Source organism: Phyllostomus discolor, chromosome 4 (genome assembly GCF_004126475.2).
Source record: "Phyllostomus discolor isolate MPI-MPIP mPhyDis1 chromosome 4, mPhyDis1.pri.v3, whole genome shotgun sequence".
NCBI classification, from domain to species: Eukaryota; Metazoa; Chordata; class Mammalia; order Chiroptera; family Phyllostomidae; genus Phyllostomus; species Phyllostomus discolor.
The window spans coordinates 184,800,488-184,826,144 of record NC_040906.2 but is presented as its reverse complement, the minus strand read 5'-3'; the positions used below and the strand labels follow the sequence as shown (position 1 = coordinate 184,826,144).

The window sequence follows — 25,657 nt, the reverse complement described above, 5'->3', positions numbered from 1 at the left end:
TCCAAGCTTTCTGGTGAGAGAACTTTTTTAGTTAAATTTAAATCATGTTTATTACTCTGATCAAAAGTGACACAATACAGTATGGTTTTACAGTCTGAATGTTTTATTCCTCATAGTTATACAAAGATGGCTCACAATCCATCCAAGACAGTTTTGTTTTGTTGTTTAAAATGATGTCAGTGCTGTAGGGCAAAAAGATCTCGCCGACAGAAACAATGATATTTAATTTAACAAAATCAAGAAGAACCTGCAGGTACCGCACACGTTGCAAAGAGGCTCCAAGCAAGGCAGTCCCCCACCTCACAGCAAAGAGGATCAAGAGCTAAAAGTACCTAGAAAACTCAAGTGGCACCTTGTAACACACTGTAAGATAAAGGCCAAGCTGGTAAATTATTAATCCACGATGCTCCAAAGCGAGTGAATTAAATACAAGGCCAAAATCTGGTGAATCTTCTCCTTTACTCTTCTTTGTGAAATGTAGTTTTTCTTCGGGTGGGACTGGGACACTCCTTTACTTCCTGGGTCACCAAGGGTGTTCTACAGGGTTAGGTCTAATCAATTCATTGTTTGGAGACAAGTGATCACATCCTGCTTTTAACAGTTGTTGTGGGTGCACAAGAACCCACCAGGAAATCCCCTCCTCTGCAGAGCCGCTGGGCGTGGGCGGAGATCCTGTAGTGAGGCGATAGGTCGCCCAGGATTTCCTAGTTCCTCACCGGGGACCTTCTGCCCGTTAGGGCGTCAGGGCTTCTGTTGTCCGTTTCCAAGCTGCAGCAGTCTCCGGTCGCCACCTGGCTTTGGGGATCAAAGTCATCTCAGAGCGGTGCACGCCCCAACGCACGCACCTCGCGCCGCACGCACCTCTGCTGGCTCCCGGGACGCTGGGAGGCGCGGACCTCGGAGACCCTCGGTGGAGCTGGGCCGGAGGGCTGCAGGGTGGCGAGAGCTGCTGTGGTCGCAGGAGCCCGGGGCTTCTAGGCTCCAGCAGCTTCGCACACCAAGCGCCACGCCACTCCCCCTTCTTAAGGGGGCCGTGGCCCCTGGACAGCCCGGCTCTCCAAGTGGACCCCTAGGACCGCTGGGCAGGCGGCACAAGCGGTGGGAAAGCGCGGTGGGCTCAGCCGGGAGCGGCTCACCTCTGGTGAGAGAACTTTCTCTTTCCATTCCCAACAGGCTGCTGTCAACACCTGCCGCAGTGGATCCCAGTGTATGTATTTTAAGTCGCTTTGTGAAACTAATCTTGTCCTGTCCTCATTTTATGATTTTGCTAGTAGTATTAAAATAAATGACAATAAGAGCTAAAAATATGGGGAAGAGGATAGAAAAAACTTGAGCAAAAGGCAGGACAAACTGTCAAAGGGTATCATTATGTGCATTTATATTTTTATATATTTATGTTCTTCTAAATGTAACAAAGGGGCCCAGTTTAAAAGAATCCTCTTGTGAAAGGAAACCAACTTATGTAGCTGATTGTAGGATATAATAATAATTAATAAATTATATATTTTAGTTAAGACCCTATTGCAACTGGTACATATATAATATTCAAATTAATCAAAGGGAAAATAAAAAGGGCAAATAAATCACATTGTTTTTGATGAAACTTTCTATATTTGTGGATTAGTGTTGATTCACATGCGGTTGTAAGAATTAATGCACAGAGGTCACGTATACTCCTTACCCAGTTTTCCCCAATGGAAACATGTGCAACATCATAGTACAACATCACAGCCAGAATACGCAGATGGAGTCCAGATACAGAACATTTCCCATCCTTCATGGTGCCCTCTCATAGCCACATCCAGTTCCCTCTCACCCTCACACTCTCTTTACTCTCTGGCAATCACTAATCTGTTCTCCATTCCTATAATTTTGTCACTTCAAGAATGCTGTGCAAATGGAATCACAGAGTATGTTGATAACTTTGGGGACTGGCCTTTTCATTCAGTGTAACGCTCTTAAGATTCGTTACCATTGTTACAGGTATCGGCTGTTCCTTTCGCTGGCAAGAGAGGTGGATAATAAATACTGACATAACTTTCAAACTGATTTTCATAAAAGACAATTAGTAAATGAAAGTAAATAACTTATATCTCGATTTATACACAGTCATCTCAAGAAGTAACAACCCAAATGAAGACTAGTCCTTTGAAAGTTGTCAGTCCTCTGGGATCAGGGTTATATGTCCTCTGTTTCTGAAATAAACCCACAGGAGAGTAAGACTCAGACATAGCATATTCAGACAGAAAAAATCTAAAGTGTGAACAGGAAACTAACTAAAACCTGCTTATTCAGTCTTCATTAGGAACAACTTGCAAATTTCAAATATTTGTACTAGTTCCTTTCAGAAAATCCACAGCCTAGTCTAACCCCAGCCCATGTGTAGCTGAGAGTTACAGGTGACAATCTAGGAGAGCACGGGGTTCAGTATAACTTCTGATGTATAGTTCAGTGCAATTGTGTCATGGCAGCACAAAAGTAAACAACTCGAAGTCCCTTTGTTGTTGACAAAAAGCATCAGAGATACAAAAAGTAGTACATTATTTCAAGTTTTTGTCATTCAAGACAAATTTGAATACCAAATCAATTAAGTCACATTATTATATATTCGGAAAATGACCACCATGAACTCAGCTGTTGAGTGACTTCAGATAGGTTTTTTCCTTTTAAAAGAAAACCAGTGTAAATAAGTATTTTATTTGAACATAATATGTTTTCTTCACACACTTTCAGAACTTTGGGCTGTATTCATTTCCTTATTGTTTTCTGTTTTATCACTATTGCTGGGGTGCTTTTGCCTCTTGTTCACTTTGCTGATAAAGATCAGAGTAACCCGGTTGTTGGTGAGTCCATTCCTAAGAGCTAAGTCCTGCCTCTAGAAGTGGAGCATGAATGGTGGGAGGGCAGGGCTGTGCATTAGGAAGTGGTGCTATCGTCTCATAGTAAGAAAGCAGCAGCATTGGGTTATACGCATGCCCTTTCATTTTCTGAAAAAAAAAAAAATCTTAAGGTAAAGCAGCAGTATTAATTGGAGAAAAAAATGTATAGGGAAGGAAGACCTTCCCACAAGTTCCTGTAGCTGGGGAATTCGTCTTAACACAGCTCTCAAAACTTTGGTCAGTTGATTCAGAAGAGCAAGCACTCCCACACAGATACTACACATTAATTGGTCTTCCATAGAAACGTGTGCCAATTAGCAGAACTTTGGCACATGACTCAGATGCCGGGTGTTCAAAACACACAAACACAAGACTTCTGCTTTTCCTCTTTGTCTCTGCATATAGTAATTTTGGTTAATGGTGCCGCCTATCAGAAACTGGAGTAACAGATCATACAGAAATTTTTCTTGCACTAGGGCCTCTGAACCATCCACCAAAATTGTCCTGTCCTCTTCCAGAACTGGGAACAGGATGTAGGTGCTGGGATTCTGCCCCATCTCCCTGTTTGTTGCTCCACCCCAGACAGCGGGGAGTGTCATGATTAGTTTTTTTTTCTTGTTTTTTTTTTTGTTTCCCCCAGAAACTGCCAAGCTTGTTTTGTAGGGTGGCTTACTGTACCATTTCACATTCCCGACAGCCATGCATGAGTAATCCTGCTTCTTGGTAAGCTCTGTGTGTGTGTTTGTTTTGTGGGTGTGTGGTTTTTAAAAAAATTGTATGATGTATGAATTAAGGAATTGGAACTATTGATCAAAGGGAGAATCTAAGGTAGAATTGGACAGAAAACATTCAAAATTAGCTGGTAGAAATGGACTTTACGTTAATAATTTAATAACCATTCAGGGCAGATTGACATAGAAGAGAGAAAACACGGAAGACTTTGTGGAAAGGCACAGAGCAATGAGAAAATAGAGAATATGGACTGGTTGATGTTCTTTTAGCAGATTAGTAACTAAGAACAGGTGGGCACAGGAGCGGAGAGAATTAAAGACCTGGGTCAGGGCTGTACTAGTCACTGCCCTCTAATAGGGCCATCATCTTGTGGTGTGAAGCAATAATGACAGCAACAATTATTCAGCACATATTAGCACCTTTATGCCGGTGAGGGAAACTGTGGTACTGAGAGGATGTATCACTTACTCATAGTCACCCAGCTAGGAAGTGATTTCAAACCTAGGCATCCTGGCTTCAGGGTCCATGCCATTAAGCATTACTCAGTGCCATTGTAAGTCTCATAACTAAAGTGGGAAAAATTCATGCCATGTAAGTTATCTGTAATTAGATGCAGAACCATACAGAACTTAGTTATGTCGACTTGTAGGAAAGTTCTAGAGTGGATCTACATTATGCTAATGAAAGAATAATGTGCTAAAGAGAAAGAATGTGATATGAATATAAGAGTCAACTAAGGTCTTAAGTGCTAAAAAATGGCTAGCTTCTATTGCTCCATTACTTCTCCTGGCCATTTGGACATTGTTTAGTCGCAGTCATGTGATTCCGCCTGGCCCGTGTTACCTGGTTTCTAAGACTGCTTGACAGAAAACGCCACATGTCAGAGTTGTCTAGCTAGGATAAAACAAATACTCCCTCTCCTAGTGCTAAGGGAGCAGAATCTTCTGGCCAGGTGCTGCTCACCCAGAAAGCAAACCAAAACAAGAAGTCAAGGGTGACGGGGGGGGGGGGGGGGGGGGGGGGGGGAGCCACAGGCCTGGGAAAGAAGAGAGCAGACGGCATCCAGGGGAGTGGAAGGCTTCACCTAGACAGACCTGTAAGTGTTTAGGTATCTTAGGCCTCAAACATGCTTTTTTACATCCCTGCCCATTGGAAATGAAGACGACGAATAACTGGTGAATTATTGTGAAGCTCTTGCAAAGGAAAACAGGGCTTCTTGGCAGATCTGACAAGCTCGGGGCTACCTGGCAGGCCTGACAAATTCAATAACCACACGGGATGTTCTGCTCATAAAAATTCCAACTGAGCAGGTTATAATGGGAAGTCATGCCCTAAGGCCTATATGATAGATTCATCTTTATGTTGAACAAGCCCTGTTCGTTGGTTTTGTGCAACGAGGGTAATATACTTAGAGTGGCAGGATGATCCAATCTCTCCTCCAGACCTGCAGAGATAAACACCCGGTGCTGGGGCCAGACCACCCCAACATTCCTTGTTGCTACCCTTTACCTGCATGCCTCTGTGCGTTATGTATGTTAAACGTTAACGACCCTGCACCCGCCAATGTAAATGATATATCTCTTCATTCTTACTTTTTATTCAGTGCTAGAGATATTCCCACTCAGCCTTCTTCAGCCTCCTTAATTTGTCACCAATAGATTTCATCTAACCTTCCTTCCATCTAGCCCTTTGATTTTAATATATAAAATAAACTACAAAACTGCTACTCCCTGGAGCATTTTCTCAACTCTGAGATTTTGATTGTGGGTCTGGCCCTCAGTCTTGACTCAAATAAACTCTTTGAACCTTTTATAGATTTGAACTTTCTTTGGTCAACAGCCTTGCATTGTGTGATTAAACAATAAATGTACTACAGCTTGACACTTTAGTATTTTTAATCTGTCATTTCATTTTCCCCCTCTGTAGTACATGAGATACCAGCTTTGTTTTTTTACCTGACGCTTTCAAATGTTTGTTTCTATAACTGCCGACATGTGTGACTTTGATCCAGTCCCTTTGGATTTATTTCTGTTGTCCTAAAAGTAAGGCGGTCATCCTTACTTTACCAAAATCTTTAAATCCAGCTGTCTTAATCCATTTGGGCTGCTCTAGCAGATACTGTAGACTGGGTGTCTTATAAGCAACAGAAATTTACTTTTCACATTTCTTGAGACTGGGAAGTCCAAGGTCAAGGCACCAGCAGATTCAGTGTCTGGTGAGGATGCACTTCCTAGTTCAGAGACTGCACCTTCTTATTGTATTCTCACAAAGCAGAAAAGGCAAGGAGGTTCCCTTAGGGCTCTTTTGATGAAAGCAGGAATCCCATATTCGAGGGCTGCATACTCATGACATAAACACCTTTCAAAGGCCCTGCCTCCTAATACTATCACACTAAAAGTTGGGTTTCAACATACAAGTTTGGGGTATGGGGGACACATAAGCATTTAGTCTATAGCACCAACCAAGGGAATTTTTAAAAGTTGTTTTTGATGAATGCAATGAACTTTTGTCAGAGTTGGATCAGAAATAAAGTTAATGATCTGCAATTGAAATCATCAAGAAAGCTGGTTACTCTTTTACTTTTGAAGGAGTGAGTGGAGGCCCTCAGTGTGGGAGCATGCTACCAGTTCAGAGGGACTTCCGCAGCTCAGTGGCCCACAGGCCCCATCTTCTGAGAACAGAAAGCAGAATGTGGTTTGAACCACATGCAATTGCTGCTGCTATAGGTCAAAATCAGCAGGCCACTGACAACTTCCTGTGACACAACCCTTTCCAGCCAGTAGGGCATGCCATGGCATTACTCTCAGATTTTCTTTTGGTTTTAGTTGCATTTGCTGCCTGAAGAGTTGAATACCCATCCAAGTCCAGAGCCTCACCTGGGTGGGACCTGGGACCAAAAGATGGTTAAAGTTCAGGCTGGTTCTCCTCAAGCTGACATTTCTTTCCAAAACGGCAGATTCAAACAATCCTCTGAAGATACATGAAAGCCTTCAAAGGGGGCAGGGACAGAAACATTGTTTTTTACCACGGTCTATATTTTTGGCTATAGTACTATTCTTGCTTCTCTTTTTTTCTGGTATACAGTTATCAGAAGAATAGTTTGAAAAGCAGAAGCTGTTTTTCTTGCTTCATATTTTGATGTGTCATCCTCGCTGCCTATGAGGACATGCTGTCAATGAATGTGCATGCTATTTCCAACTCTTCACTTCTCAGCTCACTTGATGCCATTTCATTTCCAGGAGGGCGGCCAGACTAGGACGTCCTTCAGGCTGTGGCGGAGCCAGAGGCTTCTCCTCACCATCCTGAGTTCCTCGGTGTCTTTGTCATGTCGTCATCACGTGGCTGACGTGCATCTGCTCTGTCCTGCTTGGCAAGATCCAGGAGTTGGTGCTCAGGTACCCTATCCCCCATTTCATCCCCAGCACCCCAAATAGACCAGATTCATTAAATTGAATAAGAGTTGTTCTGAGGGCCTAACAATGAAATCACTGAGCAGTCAGGATTATCACATTACTCTATCGTCACCTGTTTATGTTAATGATTGTCATCTCACCCCAGTCTTACAGAGAATGTTCATGTGTCTTTGACTCTCAGAATAACCTTGTGAAGGGGATATAGCAGGTATGTGGCAATGATTTTTCACATGAGAGTCAGTGTAGTTACATTTTCTTTCTGTTGATTAAAGGGTGCAATTTTACTACATTTGAATTTTGTTTTCCTGACATTTTACCTCAGATTTTATCGGTAGTACATGTTGAACAACCTTTGTAATACTTTTTGATTGTATTCATTTAATGACAGTATTTTTTCCCTCGAAAGTGGCTGGGTATAGCATTCATAGGATTATTAAATAAGGACTGAATAGCTGGCAGCCATGTGTTACATAAATATACCGCCCTTTATAAATGCTCCATGGATATTATTTGCATTTTCAGAAACCTCTAGACCTTGGCCATGACCACTTCCTCCCTTCAAACCTCGGTGGCAGTTTTTGCCCTGGTTGCCCTGCATGTCAGTGCCCTGGATACATTTATAGCTGCAGTGTATGAACACGCAGTCATATTGCCAGAGAAAACAGAAACACCTGTTTCTCAGGACAATGCCTTGCTTCTTATGAACAAGAATATAGATATTCTGGAGAAAGCGATTAAGCAGGCAGCTCAGCAGGTATTCTTTTATTTCTACTCATCATAATTTATGGTAGGGACATGAGATCTGGTGGAAGATTAAATGTTGCATTGTCTGGGTTACATATGGAGAGATGATCTGGATTTGACTTGTTTCACACAGGGTGCTGAAATTATCGTGACACCAGAAGATGCACTTTATGGATGGAGTTTTACCAGGGAAACCATTTTCCCCTACCTGGAGGATATCCCAGACCCTCGGGTGAACTGGATTCCATGTCAAGACCCCCACAAGTATTTTATCTATCCACATTGTTTGTGCAAAAGTGCTGTAATTCTTTAAAATGTGTATATTCACCACAGCAAAATGATAAATCTTGAGTTATCATGTATATGCTATATGTTACTGTTACATTTATCTTGTCATTTGTTAGCTTTAAATAATTACACTTATATACCATTGAACAATTATTTATGATTTATAGCTTCATTAAATTTGGAGAAAATATGCAAACGGGACTACAGGCTAAGGGGAACAAGATCTCATAGATACATAATTAAGTAGTAAATTAATTTCTGAAGTGGACAGTGGGTTGTGTTTGGAAAATATTTCAATGTGTCTATTTGAGGGTACCATACTGCAATTTTATAGAGTCTCTGTTCTGGAATCTGCTTCTCACACAGAAAGACCTCATCATGTCCTTTCTAGTGAATGATAAGACCTTATACTTTGAAAGTTTGCATTTTCTTAGGCTCCTAAAGGTAATTCTCCTGGGAAAAAGTAATCTAGAAATGGTCTAGTATAAAATACTTAATAGATGTAGGTGTATATTTACTATATAAATCCTACTTCCTAATAAGAGCTTATTGAGGTACGGATTTGCGCACTTCAAAACTTGCAGTGAAACGTCTCTCTCTCCATCACACTTATTCTTACTCACCTCTCAGATCCTCTCATTCCGTTACCCTTTCACACTCTCTTGCTCTTTTACCTGAAATTAAGTTTATCAAACATTCCTCCGCCATATTATTGCTGGGGAATTATGGCTACCACACTTTTTTAATCATTCCTGGCTATTCTGACATTTATATAAGGGCTGTCAGGAAAGGACATTCCTTTGCTCTCCAGAGCACAGGTGAGAATATTCAATTGCATGACACTGGATAGTTCCATCTTCCCATCGTTCCTGTTCTGAGCTGATCACTCTATGTGTTTGCAAGAAATGTTCTTTGGTGCAAACCAAAGGCCAATTGCTGGACAGTTTTTCTGCACAGAAGTTTTAAGAATTGGGGCAAGCCATTTATCTTTAATCTCACAGTGGGGCTGAGTTCTGGATTTCCTGTTAAAAACAAAACATGTTGCAATGTTGTGGGTAAGTCAAAGATCACAGTAACTATGGGAACTAGTAAATTTTGGAGACAGGGCTTTTCATATAGTTAGTAAATGCCTCTTTTATAGCCCCAGAGTAGAAGGAATACTTTTTGACAGAAAATGGCCTTGCATTACCACCCAGCATAGTCAAATTTAATTCATCCATTCAGTCATTGTTTATTGAGCACCTGCTGTGTGCCAGATACTATTCTGGGAATAGGACGGACAATACTCAATAAAACAAAGTCTATGTTCCATGTTTGGGTGATGAATATTTTGTGGAGGAAGAAAGATGTAAACAAACTCATTTGCTCTATAGAATATATTGTGATAAAAATAAGGGAAATGTGGTACTTGGGTGGGATGAGGTGTAGGACCTACTGTGGTTATTTTTATTTTATTTTATTTAATCTTTATTGTATTTTTTCCGTTACCAATTGCTGTTAGTTTTAGATTTGGATTGACTAGGGAGCTTTCAGTGAGTATGGCCTGAGTGCATTGTGGGAGAGACATTGTGAGATGAGATCAGGAGGCACTGTGCTATGGGGGTGCTATAGATGCAGGGGTGCCCAGCTTATGGCCTGTGGGCTGCCTGCCGCCCAGGGTGGCTGTGAATGCAGCCCAGCACAAAATTGTACATTTATTTAAAACCAGTTTTTGCTCACCAGTTTTCATTAGTGTTTGTGTACTTAATGTGTGGCCTAAGACAACTCTTCTTCTTCTAGTGTGGTCCAGAGATGCCACAGGTTGGACACTTCTGATAGGGTCTTGAAGTCTATTGTAAAAACTTTGGTTTTTCCCCTGAGTGTGATGGGGAGGACCTGGAGGGGTTTGATTCCAGGAGTGACTCAATCTGACTCACGCTCTAAAAGCACCACTCAGGTTTCTATATTGGGAAAAGACCTGGAGGGTAACGACAAAGCAGAAGACCATTTAGGAAGCTGTTGTAATCATCCTGCTTAGAGCTGATAGGAGCTGAAACCAGGTTGGAACTGGTGGAAGTGGAAAGAGGTGGTCAGAGTAGAGATATATTCTAGAGGTCAAGGTGACAGGATTTGTTGCCAGATTGGAAGTATGAGAGAAAAACGAGCTCCAAGAGTAACTCCCAAGTTTTCGGCCTATGCAGCTAGAGACATGGAATTGCACTTGCAGATATAGGGAGCACTGAAGAAATAATATTTCTGCAGGGGAAATAGGAAGTCAATTTGGTGCATCTTAAGTATGAGATGTCCTTTAGATAACCAAGTGGAGATGTCAACCTGGCATGAAAGGACAAGGTCAAGGCTGGAGGCAGAAAATCAGCAGTCAGCATATAGAAGGTTTTGACACCATGATGGCTTCACCTATGGAGTCAGTTAGAGAAGAGAAAGGGTCTAATACTTGAGATCTAGGAAATTCCAATGTTTAGGCTCAAGAGAAATGTGGAGGAGCCAGGCAAGGAGAACGAGATGAGGAGCCAGTGAGCAGGAATGTGTAGGGTCCAGTAAGCCAGGCGAAGGGTTTCCAGGGGGAGGGTGTGATTAACTGTGGCAGTGGCTGCAGACAAATGGGACGAGACCAAGTAAGTTGTGGGTCTTCATTGGCAGTAATAAGAATTGTCTGTTGGGATCATGAAAAGGAAAGCTGATTTGAGAGCTTCAGAAGAGAAGGAGAGAAGACAAGCTGGGGAGCACAAGATTGACAGTTTTTTCTGGGAGCTTTGCTGTGGGAGGGAGCTGAGAAATTGAGCAAGATTTAGAGAGGCATTTGGGTTCAAGAGAAGTTTCTATTTCATTTTTTTGTAAATGAAAGATACGAGAGCATGTTTGCATGCCAATGGAATGATCCTATGGAGGAGACAACCAATGATGCAGGAGAGCGAATGATGAATGGCCAGAGCAACAAATACGATGTAGAAAAAATTCATGAAGTTTAAGTATAATTTGTGGCTTTTAAAATATGATACTTTTATACATGGTTTTTATACTAACTTCAGTTACACTTAGGCTCTTACTGTTATTTTTTTAATTAAGTTTTTTAATTACTGCTGACATTCAGTGTTATATTAGTTTTGGGTGTATTGTATAGTGGTTAGACATTCAGATGACTTAGGAAGTGATACCTCTGGTAAGTCTAGTACCCACCTAGCACCATACCATAATTATTACAGTACTATTGACCGTATTCCCTATGCTGTACTCTACATCCTTGTGCCTATTTCGTAACTGCCAATTTGTATTTCTTAATCCTTTCACCTTTTTCACCCAACCACCAACCCCCACCTCCCACCTGGCAACCATCAGTTTGGTCTTCGTATCTAGGAGTTTGTTGTTGTTTGCATACAAAATGACTAAAATACATTTTAAGTTGAAATGCCTTTTTAATTGAGATATAATTGACACATAATATTGTGTAAGTTTAAGGTGTATAATGTGTTAATTTAAGACATTTATATTTTGCAATATGATAACCGCCATAGCTCTAGTTATCCCCTCTATTATGTCATATAACTATCATTTCTATTTCATGGTGAGAACAATTAAGATTTAGTCTCTAAGCAACTTTGAGGTTTATAATATACTATTGTTGGCTATACAGTAATCACTATCCTGTGTACTAGATCTTCAGGACTTACTTATCTACTAGTTGCAAGTTTGCATCCCAGTTCCCCCAACCCCCAGCCCCTGGTATCCGCCATTCTACTCTGTTTTTCTGAGTTCAGCCTTTTTAGATTTTACATATGAATGACATTATGCAGTGTTTGTCTTTCTCTGACTTGTTAAAATTTGATTTAGATTTGGTCACACACCTGTACAAGTGAGACTCAGCTGCCTGGCCAAGGACAACTCTATCTATGTTTTGGCAAATATTGGAGACAAAAAGCCATGTAAATCTAATGACCCCACCTGTCCTTCTAATGGCTATTATCAGTACAATACCAACGTGGTCTATGACAAAAAGGGACAACTGGTGGCACGCTACCATAAGGTAAGGGGGGCATGTAAAGGGGCACCTGTTGTGAGAGCCGTGAATGCTGTGTGTAGGATCTTGAGCTTCATTCCCTATGTATGATGTCATTAGAGATTTTTTTAAGGCAAGCACTGAAGAAAATCACATTTTAGAAACACACTAATCTGGAAAAAAATGGACAAAGACCTATTAGAAAGATATTGCAATAGTCTAGAATTGAGATAAATCTTTTGTACATAAAAATAATTTTAATATTAACTCAAAGGATACCAAAGTGACCATAATCTAGATACCATTCAATACTGACATGATACAAAGGTGTTTCCAAATTCTATGAATGAGTTTCACAGAAGATTTCCCTGTTTTCTATCAAGTTACAAAAATGATCTTTTACTTTTTCTATGCCAGTTCATTTAAGTACCCTCTTATGGATTTAAAGTCAGATAAGAACATTTTTACTTTAGACTCTGAATTAAAAGAACAAAATAAACTTAAGCCGTGATTTTATACTAAATTGGGCACGGAGAGAGATTCCGGCCTTTTAAAAGATATGAGATATGCACGTCAGTGTGTGTGCCCCCTTCCTCCCTAGATTGGCTTTAAGCACTTTCAGTTGTAGCCTCAGGATCTTCCGAGTGGAGAAATAATCTGCCGGAAGTCCCGGTTAAAATATAAGTATTCATCCAGTGGAGTGGTAGTAACCCAATCGTTTTCAAATGTTTTTCTTTTTTACCATGTACTGCTATAGAGAAAAATTTTAACTTGAGTTGTCAATATATGTTTATTTAGTTTTGTATTTATAAACAAAACCCATAACTTTCAAACAGCTTTCTTCATGATTTTGTGGGTTTTGACAACTTCTTTTCATTTGTAATTAAATTTGCATATTCTCCTAAAAAATGTTGTCTCACATTAGAAATACAAATATTGGCTCTTCCATTTTTTGTTACCTAGGCTTTGCAGTATTAATATTCTTTTTAATACACTTCCTTTGCAAGAGTCATTTTAAGTATTCTGCTATTCTGCAAGTGTTTATTTAGTTCCACTGGTAGCACAGTTGATCAGTCCATTTAACTGGGCCCAAGTAAAGTTCAGGACAGTGCAGTGCACTGAGTGTGGACAAATGAGGGAGGAACCTCTGGTCACTCTAAACCAAAGGGCTCTCCCTGTCCCCTCAGAGTACTTTAGTAAAGTTCAATTTCTTTTTCATTTTTTGATAGAGAATAATTGTAGGAAGAAACTTTAATAGTCTCGTTCCTAAACCTCTTCATTCTCTACTTTGCAGACCATTTTATTAAACTGCTGACTCTAATTATTGTATTAGACTAGGATAGTTGTTTAAGTTTACTTGGAAGGAATCAGGGAAGAGAGACAGAGAGAGAGAGAGAGACTACATTTTCCTTGGACTTCCACTTCTGATTACCAGATTAATTCATTTCCTACAGAGTTGCTGCTGCTGACCATAGCCAAATCTATTACTAATTTTGGAAGGCTTTTACAAGCCATCCCTTTGATAAACAAGGTTTTCCTGGTTTGATCTTGTGCATTTGTTACAGTACCACCTCTACTCTGAGCCTCAGTTCGATGTGCCTGAGAAGCCAGAGCTGGTGACTTTCAACACCAACTTTGGAAAGTTTGGCATTTTCACATGCTTCGATATCCTCTTCCACGATCCTGCCGTGAAGCTGGTGAAGGATTTCCGTGTGGACACCATACTGTTACCCACAGCTTGGATGAATGTTTTGCCCCTTTTGACAGCCATTGAATTCCATTCAGCTTGGGCAATGGGAATGAGAGTCAATCTTCTTGTGGCCAATACACATCATGTCCGCCTAAACATGACAGGTAATTTATGACCAGATGAGGCTTGCAGATAATACGTCTAAATGCAGAGAAACTAGTGCTCAGATGTGAGCTATCATTCTTTTTTGCTTCTCTGTTGGGACTAGCCACTGTATTTGCTGACTTTTCTCATGAAAGGAAAGCCTAGTGACTGGTTTTAACTGCTCTGCTTGTGTTATGACCTGTATGTGTATTATTTCCTTTATCCTCCCAACAGCTCTGTGGGCTGAGCATTGCCATCCCACTCTGACAGATTACAACACTGGGACACAGGGAGCGCAAGGACCTTACCAAAGCTCCCCACTAGTGAGCGGGAGAGCCGGAACTACACCAGATTTGCTCAGTCATGGGCAAGGGGCAGAGGCATGTATTACTGATATGTTGTATACCTTCAAAGCAAACACATTACCTTCAAAGTAAAAAGTGGCTTAAAACAACAAACATTTGTTATCTCACTTTTTCTACTGGTCACAATTTGGTACCAGGTTAGCTGGGTGATCCTGACTCAGACGGTCTCTTCAGGTTACATCAAGCTGTTAGCTGGGTTAGCAGTCACAGGGAGTCTCCAGCAGAGCTGCCCCACATGGCTATATTGGCAGGTCTCTTAGTTTCTCAGGCGCTGTGGGTGGGAGACCTTCATTTCTTGCTACTTGGGCCTCTCCATAAGGCAGTGCTCTATGTACTCATGACATAGCAGCTTACTTCTTCCAGATCATGCATGTGTGCACACCCAAGATAGAGAGAGAGAGAGAGTGAGAGAGTGTGTGCCACTGCACTGCTGTTTATGACTAGTCACACACTGTCATTTCTGCAGTCTCCCATTCGTTGGAAGTGAGTTGCAAAGTGCAGCTTGCACTCAAAGGGAAAGGAATTAGATCTACCCATTGGAGAGAATGGTGTAGAAAAATTGGGGTAATTTTAAAACACCACTGTGCCCTGGCTGGTGTAGCTCAGTGGATGGAGCGCGGGCTGGGAACCAAAGTGTCCCAGGTTCGATTCCCAGCCAGGGCACATGCCTGGGTTGCAGGCCATAACCCCCAGCAACCGCACATTGATGTTTCTCTCTCTCTCTCTATCTCTCCCTTCCCTCTCTAAAATAAATAAATAAATAAATAAAATCTTTAAAAAAAAAAAACACCACTGTAGTGGGGAACAGGAGAGAATTTTGAATTGCCTTTCCCTACCTTTCATGAACTCCCCAATACAAAGATTTGTATATCTGATTGAATTTTCCATCATGCTCATAAGCATTCTCGTTATATTCAAAGTTTGTTTGACACGAGACATCGAACACCTGTTTAATTCCTCCAGGAGAGAATAGAAGTGCCTGGGTGTTCAGCGTGACCAGAGGCCTGTGTGCTGTCTCACTGTGATGAACTCGGGCACATGAGCGCATGCTCAGTTCTGAGGGGGAAACTGGCAGTGCTGCTTTTAAAAGACTCACTTTCTATTCACAGGCAGTGGCATTTATGCTCCGCACTCTCCCAAAGCATACCATTATGACATGGACACAGAGCTGGGAAAGATCCTTTTTTCAAAAGTGGACTCGCATCCTCGAAGCTCCCCTGACTTCCCAGCGGCGGTGAACTGGGCTGACTATGCCACGACCATCAAACCGTTCCCAGTACAGAAAGGCACTTTCAAGGGATTTATTTCCCGGGATGCGTTCAACTTCACAGAACTTTCCGCAAGTGCAGGCGACCTTACAGTCTGTCAGAAAGATCTGTGCTGTCATTTAAGCTACGAAATGTCAAGGAAAGAAGAGAATGAAGTATATGCTCTAGGAGCTTTCTCAGGACTTCACGGCCGCAGGGGAAGAGAGTACTGGCAGGTAACCTCAGCTCCACTGAAAGGGAGTGTTTAGGTATCAGTAACTTACAGGGTTCCCTTTCATTTGTGTCCCAGAGGGCCAAGTCCTTTTGCTCTGCACAACTCCACACTGCCAGTATTACACATACATGCACATGCATATACACACTAGGAGTAATTGTATGATATTTACAATAGGAGTTAAGTACAATGTGATTGCTTGCTTTGAGCATGTTTTTAAAAAGTATTAACCTAAAACTCAAAAAAAAAAGAAAAAAAGTATTAACCTGACCATGATAATTTTGTATTTGACTAACAAACTAGTGTACACTTATAGTGTAACTCAATAAAGCTTTCTTATGTAGTTTTGCTAATGTATCTGAATATAAAGTCTTGTTTTGATTTTTAAAACCAACAATGAATAGGGATAACAACTTTATCTTAGTTTCTCTTGTAATCAGATGTCCTGTTCATTTTATTCCCTCCCAATGACAAATACTTAAAATTCAAACTTTTCATATAGTGTTGGCTATGCATTTGTATCTTCTTATTACCCTTTGTGCCCCCACTGCCCTCCCTTTAAACAAGGGTGTGGAAAAACAGTAATTGTGAAAATTTTAACCATCACTTTAGCTTTGGTACTATGGTTGCCAAAAGACCTCTACTCTATTGGGCCAACTAATCATCTGGTGTGCCAAACTAATGGTTTAAGTCTAATTCTAAACTGGCTTCTTTCCTTCAATCCATTTGTTACCCACAAAGTGGGGTGAGTTCTCAAATCATTTGCCATTTCCAATAAAGCTGGTAATAATAAAAAACATGACCCAAATCCCTTTATCAGATAGAGAAAATATTTTTTGTTATAGTTATAAACTGAGTCAGCTGTTGTAGTACAAGCAACTGAGATGTAAGGTATTGCACTTTATCTCCATCTGTTCTGCATAGGTGTGCACAATGCTGAAATGCAGAACAACTGATGTGACAACCTGCGGACAGCCAGTAGAAACTGCTTTGACAAGATTTAATGTATTCTCTCTAAGTGGCACATTTGGAACAGAGTATGTTTTTCCTGAAGTGCTGCTTACTAAAATTCGTCTGTCACCTGGAAAATTTGAGGTAGGAGGATTTTAAGAGTATTTTTATTTTCTCTGTTCTCTGAAGCCAAGTAAAATAGGTTATGGCTACTATATTGCTTAACTTTTACTGTATAGCAAACTTTCTCATACCTGAATGGCTTTAGATGATATCCTTTTTAGCCCTTTGTGGCTGACAATGTGAACTGAGTGCACCTAGGCTATCTTTCTGGCTTGCCACAGACTTAGCTGATCTTGGCTAGGCTCATTCATGCATCTGTCTCTACTGGTGTATTGGGTTGCTTCTGATGGCCTTGTCTTAGACTGGTGGGATGATTGGGGCCACTCTCTCCCTGTGGTCTCTCCTCTTCCAGCAAGCTCAGGCTTGAAGGAGCCCAAGAGCATCAAGAGGGAAAGCCACAATGGGCAAGTTTTTCTCAAGTCTCTGCTTGCACCATGTTTGCAAATGTCTCATCAATCAAAGCAAGTCGTGTGACCAATGTAGTTTCAAGGGTTAGAGAAATAAATGATGTGATCTCTCAGTGAGCTGTAAAATCCCGTTGCAAAGGGGCACGGATAATGAAGAGGAAATATTTTCGCCATTTTGACAATAATAAGTAATTCTAAAGTGATGACACTTTGTTGGGATAATATGATAATATACCTAAAACCTACTAGCTCAAGGCACCTTTGAAAAATGTTTATTTTTAGATTGTTGATTTCCTGTTGTCACATGTGGAAGCAAATGGAAAATTAGATATTTATTTTACAAATTATAGTGGCTATAACCAATTAATTTACAGATTAAGCTGGTTTCAAATTAGAATCAAGACTCTGTAGGTTTATGTTTGTTAGTACATGGCACACACACACACACACACTCAACTAGACCAGCTTGAACCCTAATGTCTTCTCTAAATTGTGGCAAACATGGGCAGGGTTTCAGGAACTAGGGTAAAGTCATTGCATTGTCTATAAAAGAAAAATAGGATCTATGTTAGTTCACCTAAGGCATTAAGCAAGAAAGTCTTTACAATTGTTGATTGCTGATGGTCATGTTTGCCGATAGTATCAGGTTGGGATATAGCATGTTGATAAAAATATTTAATTTTGTGAAACCGAAGTTTAACATGTAGTGCAGCCTTCAGGCTGAGAGACCCAGAGAACAGGAGTCCTTGGTTGCCATAAGACCAGGTTAGGTAGACTATCATGAACAAATTGAGGCTGGAATAAAAGTGTAAATGCCAACCACAGAAAGTCATGATGGGGTCTGAAGTGAGGGCGCTAGAACTGAAGTCTAGTAGTTCACAGGTGGTCAGGCTGGCCCAAATAAGTGGAGACGAACTGAAAGTGTCTGGAGCCACTTCAGGAAGTGAGGGGAAGGAGAACAGGGTTCCTATAGGTCGGAGGTCAGGTTGTGTCGGTGCTCCGCATCTCTGAAGCCCTGCTGTCTGAAGTGAGCACACAACCTAGTCCTCTGGGTAGCACTTTGGCATTTCCCCCATGTCATGTGCTCATAGAAATGTATCTCCTTCAGGAATTATCCTAGAGTGAGACTGACCATTTATGTCAAAAAGCACCTCATTTATGGGAGAAAGATGAAGACTTCTCAAGTTTTCCAGACCAGGTTAAAAGTCTAGATTCAGAAATGCCATTTCACTCTATCTTAACCCCACAGTGTTTGAAGGAATTGGATGGTGGTAGTTGATAAGGAGTCAGAGAGCAGGAAGAAATTCAGACATAACTACCTTCTTTCTTTGTTTTAATTTTTTTTTAAAATCCGGGATGGTTTGAGGTAGCTGGAAGCAACAGAGAATGATACAGAAGAGTAAATGGTTAAGTGCTTGATGGTATAATATCTGTAGTTCTCAGCTTAATAATTCTCAGAACTTGTCATTCTGTCTTCCATGTCTGGGCACTGGGCCCTCATTTTTGCATGGAAGAAAGGAGGGAAGGGAGAGGCTGCACCTGTCCTTTAAATTAGCCACTTTATGGTATATTCATCACTTAGATCACGTCTCCTCTACTCCAGCTTATTCATTGAAAGATGAAATACCATACAGTGTCACACCAAAAAGATGTAAAAGGCGCACTTGCCTGTTAGGCAGGGTTTTGGGTATCACGTTGTCTTGGAGGAAGCTCCATGACTTTCAGTTCACAAGTGTTGATTCTCTATGACATTACTTTCTCTGAGGTTCATCACATTCTAAGGAATAAACACTAACCAAACTCACAAGATGGAAAACAGAGAGGACCAATAACTGTTGTCTCAAGAAGGCTATCCATTGGCAAGTCCTCTCAAACTAGGAAGCCATGGATCAGAAGTTTGTTTTGTGAGGACAGGATTAAAACAGAAAGGGCTGGGTCTTCCCCGAACAGATTTTCATAACACCAGGAAGGCCTGAGGCAATGTCCTTCTGCCCTGTAGGGCTGGTTATCTAAGACCACATTGAATCTGGTGCCTCCATTCCTCAAAGAGAGCCAGAGAAAGAGAAACCAATTCTTGATTTTTCAGGTTATTCTCTAGAAATCTTTTAGGTCATGGCCCTTCTTTGAACATACTGTTTTTAGAGAGACCAGGTGACAGGTTTTTTACGAGTCATGCTGGCCATGTCTTCTGGAGTATTTCCCAGTTTTCTGGACTTAGCACTCTTCATCAGCAAACATTTACACATTATCTTATAGGATCACTTCTGCAGAGATTTCAACACATTTATCCAATGTTTTCCCCACCCTCCAGGTTACTGACCATAACCACAAATGTGGGAAACGTCTTGCTATGATGTTTCAGGCAACTCTGGTGTGTTGTCAGATATCTGATCTCTGCAACTGACTAGGGATACATCCTTGTGCAAGTCAGTGAACCTCCACGTTTTCTACCTGTCAAGACAGAATATCTTCCCCTTGGATTTGATGAGGGTCAATGTGACAATGCATGTGGAAGTACTTTGTGAACAGGAAAGGATTATACAAATATGGGTGTATTTTTAAGTACTTAGTACTAAGTGTTTGCCTGGTGAACCAAGGTCATTAACAACTGGAAGGAAAGCTTGCCAGAAATAGGCCAGGTTTCTGTCATAGGCCATGCACATCATGTAAGTATAAATCCATGTGCAGATGGGCTGGGGGCATAAGGGGACAGGTTCCTTTTCAGGTCTAGTAAATCAGAATCTCGTAATGGGACCTGTACTTTTTCAGAGTCCCACAGATGATTTTGATAGGTAGGAGCTACCAGTTTAAGGGATTAATCAAAAAGATCAAATGATATTTTATAAACTGCTCCAATGGCCAGTACATTGTATATCACATTAAAAAATGTCTAATAATGCATTGCAGGTTTGATTCCCAGTCAGGGCACATGCCTGTTTTGCAGGCCATGGTCTCCAGCAACTGTACCTTGATGTTTCTCTCTTTCTCCCTCACTTCCCTCTCTAAAAATAAATAAATAAAATCTTTTAAAAAATGTCCAATAAGAAACCAGTAAAAATGCTAAGTTCTAGCTAGAATCTGAGAGACAATCACAAATCTAGAACAATTAATCCCAAGAAGATCAAAATAGACAGAATTTGACCATAGTGATAAAAAGTCACTAGAACATAAAGTATGTATTTAACTTGTTTTAAACTTTCACTGACCTATAATTTAAAATATAATTCTGATATTTTAGCTTAGTTCCTTTAATGAACAATTTAATAAACAAGGAACAGGTTAACAGTGAATACAACAAGCAATAAACAGTGAGCATTTAATATCTTATTTGGTTTACTTAATTAGCAACAGGTTGTGTGTCTGAACACTTGTTACTGATATATGTCTCCACATGCACATGAGGACCACAGAGATTATCTTCTAGGACATTTAGCCATTTTCTTATTCTAGTTAGGAAGTATCTATCTGGTTTCTCAGTTTCCAAGTTGATCCCCATCTAAAATGTCCTTGTCACAACTGATGGATTCATTTTCTTTATTCTTGTTCTATCTATTGTCTATCTGTTTGTGTTTCTTTTTATTCTGACCCCATTCATTTGGACACATGACTTCCATACAGAGAGAGAGACCTCTGGGACTTCAGGATATGTCTGATCACTCCTGCCTTTTACCACCCGAGCCCCACCTTCCTCTTTGACCACGTGGCATATTCTCCTGTTCACCGGTCTGGCTGTAGCCACTGGTGTGCTGTAAATGTTAACAACCCACACTGTGAAGAAGAAATAAAAATCCCTGATTTGTGGCATTTGCCCATTTTCATTGGAGACATATTCCCACCATGATCAATTTCAAGAATGACTATGTTTAATAGCCAGCTGTCAAGGTTGCTGGAATTTCAACCCCCTATTCTGGTGAGCAGAACACACACACCACCAGTTGCAGCACATCACTGGTTCTAACCAACTGGAGAGAGAAAACACATCGTCTAGACCTGCCACCCACTTGTGGCTCAGAATGGGACTTTGCTACTTGGATTTCCACTTCCCACAATGTCTTCTATTACCAGCCCTAGGGAGAAATTCCTTTAGCTGCTCCTTCTTGTGGCAGGTTGTCCCACTCTGGGAAGCAGATCAGTCCAGCTGTTCCTTCTCCAACCATCTAAGAATTTTCCTGTTTCCCTCTCCAATACATAATATACTGATTTCTCAGTTTCATCTTTAACTTTTAAGCTTCTTGAGGGAAGGGTGTGATTGTACTCCACTAGCTCGTGAATATCTTGCATTTAATTGGACTCAAGAAATGTTTGCTGATGATGATTTTTGACTTTTCATTAAGGCTTACATCTTGTTGACCACATTAAGATTCTTGGGAATCCCCAATATAGAAATTGAGACAACACTCCAGAAGAATTTCCAGGCAAATAATATTAAGCTTATGTTTAAGCACAAAGGAGGCAAAACAGAGGAAAAGAAGGTCCTTTGAACTTACTCAGGGGCTGGCTCTGCCTGACTGCTTTTATAAGCTGGGATCAAAGCGAACTTGTATGGAAAGGTGGGCTTTTTGAAAAAGGTGGGCTGTTGAATTTCCCATGTCAAGGTCATGACTTGCTTTTCCAGCTCTGTTGCCTGGTAACTATGTTCACACTTGCGCTGCTGTGATAAGAGGGTGGTGTAGCTCACCACAGCCAGACTTGACCAACTGTGCATGTGGGTCAGTACTTTCAGCATCTGTAAGGAAGCAAGACATTGGAAAGAAGGCAGAATCAGCTACTTCTGCATTTTCGAGTAGGGAGTGGAAGTGTCATGACATTGTTCTGGTCAGCTTATTGGGTGTTCCTTTTGGCCACCTGGTCTTAACTTGGCTTCCTGGCCACCCAGTATTTTTCAATTCCTGGGTCCAAGACTCTCTACTGTCTCAATTTTATTGCTGAAACTCAAATATTGAGTCCTATAGAATGACTCTAGACTTCATTACATATGAAATCGCTGTCCCTGGGGCCCTTGCTAGGTAGCTCAGTTGTTTAGAGTGTCATCCTGATAAGCCAGGGTTGTGCAATCCTTTATCAGGGCACATACCGGAATTGATGTCTCTCTCTCTCTCTCTCTCTAACCCACCCCCAACCATTCCCCCTCCCTCCCTCCTTCCCTCCATCTCTCCCTTCCTCCCTTCCCCTGTCTCTATCTAAAATCAATTAGCATGTCCTTGGGTGAGGATGAAAAATAAAAATAGCTGTCTCTTTCCTGTCCTGCCTGTTCCCAGCTCCCCTTTCCCACCCGATCAAACTGGAATGACTTGATCAACCATGATATCTAGGATTATTTTAAAAATATTATTCTGCTTGTAATGCATACTTAATCAAGCTGACTATACTTTCCCCACTGTTTCTTCAGGTACTAAAAGATGGGCGCTTGGTAAACAAGAATGGAATGTCTGAGCCTATTCTAACAGTGTCACTGTTTGGGAGGTGGTACGCTAAGGACGCACATTCCGCCTCAGGAGGGATCGGCAATTTGGAAACAACTAACCTGTTAATATCCACTTTGCTAATGATCACAATTTTGCAAATACTGTGATGGTATGGGACAACTCTTTGTCACAATATATTTGTGCAGTATATATTTTGCTAAATGTATTTATCAGCTTTCCAAGTTACTAAGAGATTCTGAGGGGCCATCTCTGTAGCATAGACCAGTGATTTCTAAATATGTATTTTTCTCATCTTGAATTATTTTGAACTATTACTGTAAATTTGCCCCCTGAGTGCTTGGGTCAGGTGAATGAATGTCCAGACTTAGCTCTAACCTTATTTGCTCTGTGACCTTGTGTGTGCTTGTGTGCATGAGAAGCAGAGTGCAGAGCCTCAGGGGCATTGTGAACATAGCTGTGACCTTTGAAGAGAAGAGGAATGATGAAAATTGAGACTTTTGTGACTGCATTCTATTTGACATTCAAGACGATTTGAATTAATCTGCTTTTCTGTGCTCACGATTAGAGGGAAATTCACTTTCCATTTAGATGGTAATGTTGAAGTTTATATTCACAATGCAAGTTGTTTTGAGATGTTCTAGAAGTGATGACAGATAGTCCAGGTTTGTATCAAAGCAGACCTGGCTCAGGGCGTTCATAGTCCTGAACTACCTCACCTGAAGGCTGTGGTATAATTTAATGGGCCCAGATCCATAACACAAAGACCATGACTGTGAATAGCAACACTGTTTTCAATAGTGGGCAGCCTGCATTTCTCAACATGTATATCTCTCATTGTACTTGAAATACAGTGTATTTGTTGTTGATCATTTAATGAAAATATTTTTAAAATTAAAGAAATAAATGTTCAGATTTTTTCAGATTTAATATCTTCAAAATGATTTTGTTTAATATTTTCACATTGAAATATCACCTTTGAGACATTTATGTTTTGTTTTTTTTATGTTGTTGTATATTACTCCTTATAGATTCAATCTGCCTATTCTATGACAATACAGTAGGAAATAAGGACTATTTTTATAATGAAGTGGTTAATATTAAGAGAAAGGAAATGGACATTAGGCCACATTTTTGTTTTTACTTTTGAAGAGGGGTTTCTCTGCTGCTTGTGTTCAACGTGGGGGCATCAGAAATGGTCACTCTAAAGTGGTGCTGAATGTACATGTTTATACATAGTCCAAATCACACAGCCATCACAACTGTGTTCTTGTATCTTCTCATCAAACATGGAGAATTTCAGATTTGCAAGGTCTACTTAATGTCTAACATTAGACATTATGCAGTGGCATTGCTGTGTGTATTATGACACTTGGGCAATGACATTTCACTTCAAAAAGTTAAATTGGAAGGCAGTAGCTGACCCTAAACTCTTCAGTTTAGGCCTTCATTCTCTCAGGAATGAAAGGCCAAAGTGATCAAGGAAATCAGAATTATTCTCAGAAACTTATATGGTTTCCAGAGGTGAATGTCAGTTGTTGGTCCCTGCCAAGCCTCCCCTTCCCCCTCTTTTTTTCTTAAATTTGTTTATTTTTAGAAAGAGGAGAAGGGAAGCAGCAACAGAGGGAGAGAAACATCAAAGTGGGGATGCCTCCTGCTCCCCATACTGAGTACCTGGCCTGCAACCCAAGCATATGCCCTGACTGGGAATCAAACCAGTGACCCTTTGGTTTGCAAACCAGTGCTCAATCCACTGAGCCACACCAGCCAGGACTCCCTTCTTCCCTCTTTATTAAAGGGAAATCCTCCATGTATGTGGGGTTGGAGATCATTCCTCTTAGCTCCAGAGTGTGTCCAAGCTTTACCTGGCATGGACTAGAACTGCAAGGGCAGAGATTCATGCGGTGCTGAGTACATGTTTGAAACCACATTGGTGAGAATGTTCCCTAGAACTTTTGATGATAAATAAATTAAAAAAGAAGTCCTCTCTTCTGGAATCAAAGACATAAGAACCATGTAAATCTGGAACCCCCAGAAGCTATCTTTATGAATGTGGAGAGCAGGACCAATAAAATTGCATTGGTCTTGTCAAGATAGCCTAAAGTATATAAAACAAAGTGGAGTAACTCATGTCAACCAAGATGGCTGCCAGTCAGCCAGGACACTTTGGCTCAAGAGGGAAACTACCTACGTCGGAGCAGACACATCTGGCAAGGAAACACACCTAACATATCTGCACACGTGATCAGAACAGCCGTGTCTGCAGAGTGGGACTACCCATAAATAAGCCCCTGGAGAAGTTCCCCAATTCACATCAAGGGTGCCAAGTAGAATAGCCATGTATCACTCACAGATAGGCTCCTGGGAAAATTCCTCACTTGCCATCAAGGGTCCCAAGACACTTAATTAAAAAAAACAAACAAACCCAGAAGGTGGAGTACACCACTTTCAGGGTATACCTCAGGCAGGCTCTGAACCACTGCTGAGACAGCTGAGCTCCACACACCAGAGTGCTGCTGCACACTACGCTGATCTCCCTTGGCATCAGCTGCTGCAGGCTCTGCCCTGCTGGACTGAAGACTTCATCTGCACTGCTGCCCTCCTGGCTCTTGAGATCCTTCCTTGCAAGACACTGATGACTCCCTTGCCCACTGTGTTGCCTCCCGCACCTGCAGGCTGAGCTTGGGTTCGTTATTCCCCACTGATTGCTGTGTTGTGTGTGTTTTATATTTGTCTTAGATTATTAAAATTTGAGTAGGATATTAATGTATGTTGATGATCTACTGTGAGTGAACCTGCGTTCAATAAAAGCTGAATGAATAGTATAATTACTGTGTGTGACTCTTGTCTATTCCTGGGTACCAGGCTTCTCAGCAGGCAGCTAGCCAAGCAGTTGCCCAGCTGACTTATAGGAAAGACTATAATGTGAACATATGCTTGTGACAACTGCAAACTGAAAAGAGTGTTCCTAAGTATGAAGACCAAGAAGAGGTGAGCCAGAGAACTGTGAAGATATAAGTCA

At 41.0% G+C, this 25,657-nt stretch overlaps 1 protein-coding gene and 1 pseudogene across 4 annotated transcripts; one reads left to right on the top strand and one right to left on the bottom strand.

Moving 5' to 3' along the window:
* Positions 1-1,105: 1,105 nt before the first annotated feature.
* On the top strand, positions 1,106-24,208 carry VNN2 (vanin 2). Of its 4 annotated transcripts, none has more exons than XM_036024737.1 (10): positions 1,106-1,141; positions 6,696-7,006; positions 7,178-7,232; positions 7,547-7,778; positions 7,902-8,032; positions 11,885-12,077; positions 13,616-13,904; positions 15,359-15,732; positions 16,656-16,826; positions 22,602-24,208. In XM_036024737.1, the coding sequence occupies exons 4-10, from the start codon at positions 7,566-7,568 to the stop codon at positions 22,782-22,784; spliced, it is 1,554 nt and encodes a 517-aa protein (XP_035880630.1). In that variant the 5' UTR covers positions 1,106-1,141; positions 6,696-7,006; positions 7,178-7,232; positions 7,547-7,565; the 3' UTR covers positions 22,785-24,208. The 4 variants fall into 4 exon arrangements, with proteins under 4 accessions (XP_035880630.1, XP_028365368.1, XP_035880632.1 ...); XM_036024738.1 differs by lacking the exon at positions 1,106-1,141 and adding an exon at positions 4,645-4,707 and having other exon boundaries at positions 6,825-7,006; XM_028509567.2 differs by lacking the exon at positions 7,178-7,232.
* On the bottom strand, positions 1,959-3,436 carry LOC118499952 (annotated as a pseudogene).
* Positions 24,209-25,657: the final 1,449 nt, after the last annotated feature.